Source organism: Babylonia areolata, chromosome 3 (genome assembly GCF_041734735.1).
Source record: "Babylonia areolata isolate BAREFJ2019XMU chromosome 3, ASM4173473v1, whole genome shotgun sequence".
NCBI lineage: Eukaryota > Metazoa > Mollusca > Gastropoda > Neogastropoda > Buccinidae > Babylonia > Babylonia areolata.
In genome coordinates this window covers 46,435,252-46,445,251 of record NC_134878.1, presented here as the reverse complement: position 1 = coordinate 46,445,251, position 10,000 = coordinate 46,435,252, and the positions used below count along the sequence as shown (strand labels likewise).

Genomic DNA, 10,000 nt, shown 5'->3' with positions numbered 1-10,000 from the left:
TTCAAACTCCACTCTGCTCCGATCTGAGGGGCTGTGCTGGAAGACACAACGACAAAATGCGAAATTGTACAGATTTCAGATAGCACAACTATGTTGTGTGCGGTGTCTCTCTCCGAAGAACCTCAACCTCAACGTCTCAACCTCAGGCCCATAACTACAAAGTAGTCGTTGGGGGAAGCCTGAGGACCGCAGACGCAACCTCCCTTCTCCATCTGTCTCTGTCGGCAGCCGCTGGCAGCAGCTCACGTGTGTGGGGAGTCCGGTCCATTGTTTGATGTTCTCATGCCAGTTCTTCCGCTGTCTTTAAATCTGGTCTACTTTTTTCCGCAATGGGGAGGCAGATTACTCTCGACAAGCAACACACATTGCCGTATTATCCTCCCTCGTATCGTCCCTGATGGCGTGATTTATGCAAGTTGGTTATTTCAATTTATTATCACTACCATTATTATTATCATTATTTTGGGGAGGGTGGGGCTTTTAGCCAGGATACGGAAGATGTCCCCACACTGAGTCAGAAAATGTCCCCATACTGACTGAGACAGTATCCTGAGACTGGTTGAGACAGTGGCTCACTTGATCACTGGTGATTCAGAAAGTGTCCAAACATTGATTCAGCAAGTTTTCCCGCATAAAACGCGTTGTGATACTGATCCAGAACTCGTCCAAATATTGACCCAGAAAACGCCCCAACTCAGAGAGAGAGAGAGAGAGAGAGAGTCTCACGCAATAATACTGTTTTGACGTTGAAAGCGTTCCGATACTAAGTTCCCCTGTACTGGTTGAGGAAGCAGCATGACACTTGTACCGATTCAGAAAATTCCCATGATCTGAATCAGGAAGCCAGTACAGTCGCCACCTTTTCATGACCGTGATAATAATAACCTGGGGAGTGTGTGTGTGTGGAGTGTGTGGGGGGGGACGTGTGGAAGCGATTTGAGGTGACGGGGGATGGGGAGCGAGCAAGGCACACAGGATGAACACACACACACACACACACACACACACACACACACACACAAGAAGAAAAAAAAGAAGCATGTTATTTATAACCCGACGTGTAAACCCAACACTCTGATCAGGTCGCAAGAGTCTATCCTGGTGCATGTGTAAAACATTAACACGAAATGATTAAAAACAAACAAAATAAACAGCTCAGCAACAACATTTGCACACATTTATATCGGTTTTTCGTAAGATACGGATGTTTCCAACGACATTCCCGGTCATGCTTAATTGATAACTCCCTCTTCGCCCCCCTTCCCCCGCCTCCCCTTCCCCCGCCCTCCCTTCCCCCGCTCCTCCTGTTCCTCCTCCTCCTCCCCTCTCCCTGCTACAGAAACAAGGAATATGCACACCGGCTCTGAGGAATGATTTGGTTCTGGCGCGTTCGTTTCAATTAAAAGCACCGTCTCGTTACCATGCACAGAAAACACTATGACCATCATCACTTCCAAGAACACAAAGATATCCCCCCACCACCACCCCAAAAAAAACAAACAAACAAACAAAAAACACACAAAAAAACACACCCAAAAACCGACAATAAAGAAACGTAGAAAAGCCAACAACCCCGCTATGTCAAGATATCCTCCACTTTAGAACATGCGATACTTTAAGATATCCAGCCGTTCTTCATTCGGCAGCTTTTCTCTTTACCATCATTTACCATCGGTCATCATCACAATCATCATCATCTTCGTCGGTCGTTATTGTTGGCCATGCATAGACTTCGGTTTAATCGGTTTAAAGCACTGACTGGATAGCAAAGGGACGCGAGATTCCTTTAAAGATTGTTCTCCTGTCGCAGATAAAAGTGGGGTGGGGTGGGGTGGAGGTGTATATACATACAAACATGCACATATATATATATATATATATATATATATATATATATATATATATATATATATAATGCATACTGTCAGCAGAACGAGATCTTCACAAGTTAACTTCCCTGCTCTTCCCGGCAGGCTAGCTAACAGTTATCTCAAACTAGGCCCAGTTCCCTTATACATCATCAGCAGCTCAAAACTAAAAACTCCTATAAGATCAGCAGCTCGAAACGTCTGTGCAACAGTCGCTAGAAAAAAAACAACACGAACGACCGTAGCTGCCGACTGGATCTCTCTCTCTCTCTCACACACTCTTTCCGCATGAGCATACACGCCCTCAGAGACCCAGACACACATTCTAATTATGTCCTGTCTCTGATTATTATATTATTCAATGGACAATTGTCTTTTTTTTTTAAGAATCGGTCGAAATACCTTCATCAGCAGCTAAAACACGTAAAAATATGAAATATCATTTCCACTCTCAGATTCGGTCCTATTATCTGCAAAACCAGCTGATGATTGACGAATAAATTTACTCGACTTCCCTCCCCTATCCCACTCCTGTCTCAATTCCGATTTGAATCGGACAATGCACTGATGTCGCAGAATTACATAACATTACAACTAAAGACTTTTTTTTTTTCTGACGGCAGTCTTTGAGATCTCGTCTCTCGCATTCCATTGGGTGAATCGTTTTTTTTCTCTTCTTTTTAATGATGCAACGAGGCGTTTCATTGGACAAGTTCACACACACACACACACACACACACACACACACACACACACAAGCACGTAAAAATATTATAATATCTTGCGTTTCGTTGCATAAATGGGACTCACCATAATGTTAACTATTTTTGTACACATCAGAAGAACAAAGTCTCTAAGTGTTCAGCTCAACACAGAGCAGCACCAGCCAAGTTCACACAATCGCCTTGCTGCACGTGCAGTAGCATTGTTTCTGCTCCGTCAGCTCAAGTATTAACAAAACACAAATTCAGAATACTTACTGCAGTAATTATGGCACATTGTCGACGTACTGGTGGCACGTTTGTGCTGAGAAGAGCATGCAGTTCAGCTTGACAAATCTGATCAACTGGACTTCACATTCTGTTTTGTTTTTTTCTTTCCCTTTCATTTCTGCTAGACATGTGAGCCACGCCTGTCTATTCGTTGTGTTGGTCACCTTTCAGTCGCATTGTTCGTTGCTGGTTGCATGTTTCCTTGTGGACGAAAGTGGGTGAATAAAATTTAATTAAAAACAACAACAAAGTTTGTCGTCAGAAAAAACTGAAGTGTCCGTCCATTGACTAGATCAAGATCAAACACATTAAAAAAAAGAAAAAAAAAGTCCTTTTGCTGAGAAAAAAAAATCAATCGTCACATTGTTCTTCTTCGCAGAATTTACCCTCTCATAATACAAAGTACATACTGCTGCGGAATTTTTCCAGAAAAATAAGAAATTCAGTCGCATGGGGATTAGAATAAGAGTACATGTCTAGGGTGGCATACACACCCATCTCTCTCGTCAACATAACCAAGGCGTAGTTTCTTATCGATATGCAGGGTTGCTGCCTTCAAACAATGTCCGTCCGATTTCCAACGCGAGACGGAAGTGGGAGGGGACGGGTGGTAATGCTATGATAAACTAGCCACGAACGGAGTTGGCTATAGCTGTAGTTATATCTCAAACGCAATGGAATTATATAATTCCCCAGCGCATCACGCTGAGTCGTTTAGAATATATTGATTGTTGAACATCTCGTGCTTCCACCTGTGATCAATGAAATAACAGGGAATCTCTCATTTCTTACCCACTGTCTTCGTTCCCAATCGGTTTAGTCTTGTCCTTTCCTCTCACTGAGTTTGGATTTCACGGTTCGGTCTAGTTTTCTGTGGCATCGTCTCTGGTTTTGAACCACGTTGTTTTGTTTGTTGGCACGATTTATCGGAAATATTCACACACATACACACTTTTTTTTTCAGTATTAAATCTTTAAGAGTATCATGAGTCATCGAGTGAGTTTTCGCTTCCGAATTACTGGTCCTCATCTGATCACTGCTGATCCTACCCGACGTCAGGTTCACGCCTTGAAGCCGCAGACGGATTCGGCCAGAAGACAGCTGTTGTCCACGTCATACATGTCCACGGGCTGGGAGAACTCAGGCCCCGGGCCCGCCATGTCGGCGAAGCTGCAAGCCCCCTCCTGAGTGACCTCGCCATAGTACTGCGACGCCAGAGACTGCGTGTAGGGAGGAGGCGGGGCTTGGTAGGAGCACGTAGGAAGAGGAGGAGGAGGGGAGGAGGAGTAAGCGGAGGAGGATGGAGGAGGAGGAGGAGGGTAAGAGGGGTGGTGGTGGCCCTGGGGGTGGAGGTACTGGTCGAACTCTGTCGAGTTGATGTCGCCCAGCTCGTCAAGCATGGACCCCCGCTGAAGGCCGCCGTTCATGTCGCCGCCGGCGCCCTGCCGGTGGTATTCCAGACCGCCCATGGGCACCACCACGGCCGCCTCCTCCTCTCTGCCGCTCGTGTCGTAGTGGTGGCCGTAGCTTCCGCCGTGCATGCGGGCCCCGCCGCTGTCCATGTTGAAGAGTCGGTAGTGGTTGGTGACGGGTAGGTCCACGGCGTTCCCTGACTGGTGGCACTGCACGTGGTCCATCTCCGGCTGGCGGCGGGGAGGGGGGAGGGAAGGGAGGTAGACGTCCGTCCTCGTCTCCACCTGACACACCACGTGAGGCTTCAACATGGCCCCTTCTCCAGTCATCCCGGGACTGACGTCATTGGGGAATATGGCGGCGGCGGCGGGCTGGAGGTTGGTGGACGAGGTGGTGGTGGTGGTGGAGGAGGTCTGGTACTGGAGGTGGAGGAGGTGCTGGTGGGTGGCAGGAGGGGGGCCCAGGGCCCCGCGGGGTTTAGCCACCAGAGACCTGAGGGTCTGGAAGCCGGCACCACAGGACGGGGAGGACAGGTTGGTGGAAGTGGGGGTGGGGTCCCCCCTTGAGCCTCCGTCCCCGTGATGACGGAAACCGTCCCCTCCGCGGCAGGCGTTCGCCGCGTGACCGCCGGAGGAGGAGGAGGAGGAGGAGGAGGTGTGGTCAGGGGGGAAGTGTGCGGCGCGGGGCCGGAAGTCGGTGGGGACGAAGGCCTCGGTCTTGGTGCAGTACTGGAACACGGGGTCCCCGCTTGCCTCCATGGGGGAGCGGTCCGGGGTCAGTATGCCGCACGGGGGAGACACCTTCTCTCTCTTCGGCTGGAAACCCATGCTGCTGCTGCTGTTGTTGGCGAGGGTGGCGGTAGTGGTGCCGTGGTGGTGGTGGTGGCTGAGGAAGTCTGTTCCCAGATGCTTGGCCACGCCCATTCTGGCCGCGGCAGACCCCGGTGACGTCATGATGCCGGAGACCCGCGGACTGCCAAGTGATGACGTCAAACCCTCGCTAGTGGTGGTGGCGGCGACACCGGCCTCCATCTGATGATGATGACGAGCCTTCTGCGACTCTGGGCTGGACGGGGGAGGGGACTCGGGCGTGAGGAGGTCGGAGAGGATGGGGGCGCTGGAGTACACGGCTTCCAAGGGAGGCATTCCTGCCCCGTGACTATCGGGATAGGAAGAGGAGGAGGAGGAGGAGGAGGAGACGCTCCGCTCAGCGGGGCTCCTGACACGCCCCGCCGCCTCAGTGACAGCGCCGCTCTTCAGTCCGAAACTGTCCTCGCCCGCCACGGGCCCTCCCGTCCTCAGGGCGTTCAGGATCCTACCGGCGTCCACCGCGGACGCGCAGCTGGGCAGACTCTGCTCCCCGCCCTTCCTGGCCGACCCGGACAGGCTGCACGGAGTCCCTGTCGGGCCCTTGCTTGTCGATGGGGGAGGCTTTCCTCCCCCTCCTCCTCCCCCTCCCCCTCCTCCTGCGGCTGCGGCTGCGGCCATGCCCCGTCGGCACACTCGCTTGGGTTGCTTTCGGCGCCGGGGTCGGTATTTGTAGTGGGGGTAGTCCTTCTTGTGCTGCACCGACAGGCGCTCGGCCTCCTCGATGTAGGGCCGCTTCTGGTCGGTGGTCAGCTTCTTCCAGTTGTCCCCTGTGAGGAGAAGGGACAGAGACAGAAAATAGGTACAGGGTTAATTCGACCATGCTTTAATCTTATTTTATTATTATTATTATTATTATTATTAATTATTATTATTTTAAAAATCTTATTTCACTCTGTTCTATTCTATTCTGTTTTACTTTATTTTTCGTCTGTGAGGATAAGACAGCGAGAACAATTATAAAGAGAGCAGCGAGGTTAATACAACTCGTTTTCATTTCAGTGGAAACCGATTTACGTTCGTTTCATTTATACTATAGTTCATTGGAACCGAAAGAGAGCATAATTATGGGAACCCGAAGACAGGTAAGGAAATATAGATGGATGGATGATTAAAACAGACAGGAAGAAATATAAGAGAAGAAGAGTATCAGTAATTGGAAGGGCCAAACTAAATTAAAATAAAGACACATATTCTAAATCATGTGGATGATATACCTATGTATCGATCAAAGTATTAAAAAAACAAACAACAACATTGAAGTTTAAATTGAATGATGAATATTCACAGCTTTAATGATGAATTGAGAGAGATAATGACAATGACAAAGTTTTTTTTTTTTTTATGTCCATTCAGCATTACAACGCCCTTCATACAATAGCGCAAGAAACAACACACATACTCGTGAACACATGCTTCAAGTAATTGGCATGATCATTTGAACTATAAACACAGACGCGCACGCATGCTTTCAAGCAGAAACAAATTTATTCATGCACGCGAATTGAGAGAGAGAGAGAGAGGGAGAGAGAGAGAGACAGAGACAGAGACAGAGAGAGAGAGAGAGAGAGAGAGAGAGAGAGAGAGAGAGAGAAATGTCCAGAGACATCAGCAGATAAGAAAAAGATGAGCTAGAAATTTTGCTTAAGTTTTTCTTTTCTTCTTCTTCTTTTTTTTTCTTCTATCTCTTGTTTTCTTTCTTTCTTGCTTGCTTTCTTTCTTCACCAGCCCCCCTTAGCTCCCCTCTCTCTTCCCTCCCCCTTTTCCTCCGAGACTACGAGGGCGCGAACAGCCAATGGCGGCAGTCTACGAGTGAGCATCCACTGAGATGTATCATCAGTCCATCAGCCAGCAGGTTAATCGCTACCACTCATAGTGGCAAGTGTTATCATATATTTTTGGAATCGTCTATGTCCCTAGATGTCAGAAATTCATGGTAATGTTGTTAACGTGGCAGCTTTCTGCCTGTTATCACGTGATTTCTAACCCCACCCTACCGCGTCGAGAACGCGCACCGTGATCAAGCTCTGTTCTCCCAGAGCCTAAACCATTGAAGATAGAAAAACCATTATTGAACAAAAAAAGATGTATGATAACATGCGAAACAACTTTTGTTCTTATAAGTATATCAAATTATTATTTGTTCGTGAAATGTAGTGGCGTTTTGAGGATTTCATGACACATTCACACAAAATTCGGCATGTCGTCTTTTGTCAAATCGTTAGATATAGGAAGACATATTTAGAAGCAAAAAGAAGCGCAAAGGGACTTGTGAACAACTTTTATTCTCATAAAACTATAAAAATGTTAATCGTTTCGGAAAAAATTATGGCTTTTGTGAGTTTCATAAAAAAAATTACGCAACACGACAAAATGCTCCATTTGTCCAAGTCGGTGTAATGCTCTGCCTAAATGGTTGTAGATGTAAATATACAGGTAACTGCTAAACAACCAGATGTAGAATAACACACTAAAGAAAATTTGAGCAGAAATAGATGAAAGTCAAAGTAAAAGATATTGCATTTTGACCATGGGCACACATGCAAGCTGGGGGAGGGGCAAAACAAATCAAGGTTTAGAAACAATACTTGAACTAAATCTATTAAAGACAAATCAAACAGCAACCTTTGTTTTTATCATTTGATATGTGAAATTATCGCACAATCTTATGATAATTATAGGGATCAACACAAATAAAGTAAAATCTATATTTTTCCTGTGTTTGTGTCTGTTTCAGACGGCGTCAGAGGGCCGGCAGTACTGACCACCAGAAGTACTTCTGATTGATAAGGATCCAGTACCATCATGGCAGAAGCTCCGCCTGAAGGAAGACCCGGATTAAAGTCTTCAGCTGACCAGTGTATCATCCACTAACAGTCTTACAAATGTGATGAAAATGAGTCTGATTTCTCCAAATTCATTCCATTCATGGAAAACCTTGCTTGAAGCGGCTAAAATAAGGAATTAGGCACCTGTGCTGGATGCTGCCAAGACAGTAGTTGGTATGGAAGTACCAAAAATAAAATACCATAGGTACTGCAGAACTGTCTTCACTATGAAACATACTTTGAACAGCCTGAAAAGAAAAGCAGAGGAACCAGTTCAACCACGTGAGGAAGCTTCACAGACAAAGCGGTAGAGTCGAGGACCATCTTCTACTACAACATTATCATGATTTTCTGACATCTAGGGACATAATGTGATAACACTTGCCACTATGAGTGGTACCGACCCCCTTGATTTGAGGGGCTGGCTGAAGGACTACATGTTCACATCTGTTTTTGTCTGTGGTGAGCACGATGAAGATCACATACACACACACACACACACCTATACACCCACACACAAACACCTACACACACAAACACCTACACACACACACCTACACACACACACCTATACACACACACACACCTACCTATACACACACACACACACACACCTACCTATACACAGACACACACACACACACACACACACACACCTACATACACACACACCTACACACACACACACACACACCTATACACACACACACACACATACACACACACACCTTCACCTACACCTACACACACACACCTACACACACACACACACGAGACAGTCAGCCGGGGCCTCTCGGATGGCGTGGCAGGGTAGTAGGGCGAGTCAGTTGCCATGTCAACGCTGTCTCGAGAAATTCCAGGACAGTGCGGAGGGCACAAGAGATAAGGCAGCCTGAACAAGGCACGACTCGCGGGTCTCGCTGCTTCTTTAGCTTGCTAACACAGAGACACACACACACACACACACACACACACACACACACACACACACACGCTGCTCTGAGTGACCACAAAGGTTTTCCCCACAGTAGATTTCAGTTTCAGTTTCAGTAGCTCAAGGAGGCGTCACTGCGTTCGGACAAATCCATATACGCTACACCACATCTGCCAAGCAGATGCCTGACCAGCAGCGTAACCCAACGCGCTTAGTCAGGCCTTGAGGAAAAAAAGAAAAGAAAAAAAAAAGGTGAATAAATAATAGATAAGCTTACACAAATAAATAAATAAATAAGTAAATAATAACTATAAACAAAACAAAACAAAAAAACAATAATAAATAAATAAATAAATAAGATAACAATGATGATAAATAAGCAAATAGATGTAAAACATGAAGACACACATTCACATATACACCCACACATGCATAACAGATATGCCCCACAGTAGAGTGGAGGCCTAATAGTAGTAACCCGTCAGTCTGGGAAGCGAGAGAATCTACTGAGGATGTTGGACCGAATCCCACTCCCGCCAGGATTTATCTCCCCCCCCCCCCCTCCACCAGAACTGGAGTGGAATAAAATCCCACTTTAGCATCCTAGATTCAGCTCCAGGAATTTATAGTACGCTAAAATAACACATTACCCTTGTGGAGTGGTGGTCTGGACGCTAGTCATTCGGATGAAACGAAAGACGAGGTCCCGCGTGTGACATGCGCTTAGCAAATGTAAAAAAAAACAACAAAAAAAAACAACAACAACAAAACAACACTTGAGTGGTGGTCTGGACGCTAGTCATCCGGATGAGAAAATAAACCAAGGTCCCGTGTGTAGCATGCACTTAGCGCAGGTAAAAGAACCCATAGCAACAGAAGGGTTGTCCCTGGCAAAATTCTACAGAGTCAAAATCCACTTTGACAGCAAAAACAACGTACATTTGCATGCAGAACATAATAGATATCGAAGTCCCGCGTGTGACATGCACGAGTTTACAAGAAAAGAATAAAGATAAAAAAAGAAGTTTGTAAATATTTAGCTCAGTTCTGGTTAAAGACGTCACAGCAACGCAAGAATGGTCCGTGGTTTAAATTCTG

At 46.5% G+C, this 10,000-nt stretch overlaps 1 protein-coding gene across 1 annotated transcript in view; it reads right to left on the bottom strand.

The window, feature by feature from the left end:
* LOC143280019 (uncharacterized) overlaps nucleotides 1-10,000 on the bottom strand; it is a 59,609-nt gene that overhangs the window by 2,910 nt on the left and 46,699 nt on the right. Inside the window, exon 3 of the mRNA XM_076584477.1 lies at nucleotides 1-5,910. This exon is cut by the window's left edge and continues 2,910 nt beyond it. Within this exon, the coding sequence (XP_076440592.1) occupies nucleotides 3,923-5,910 (1,988 nt within the window). The 3' untranslated portion in view covers nucleotides 1-3,922. The remainder of the gene's footprint in view (nucleotides 5,911-10,000) is intronic.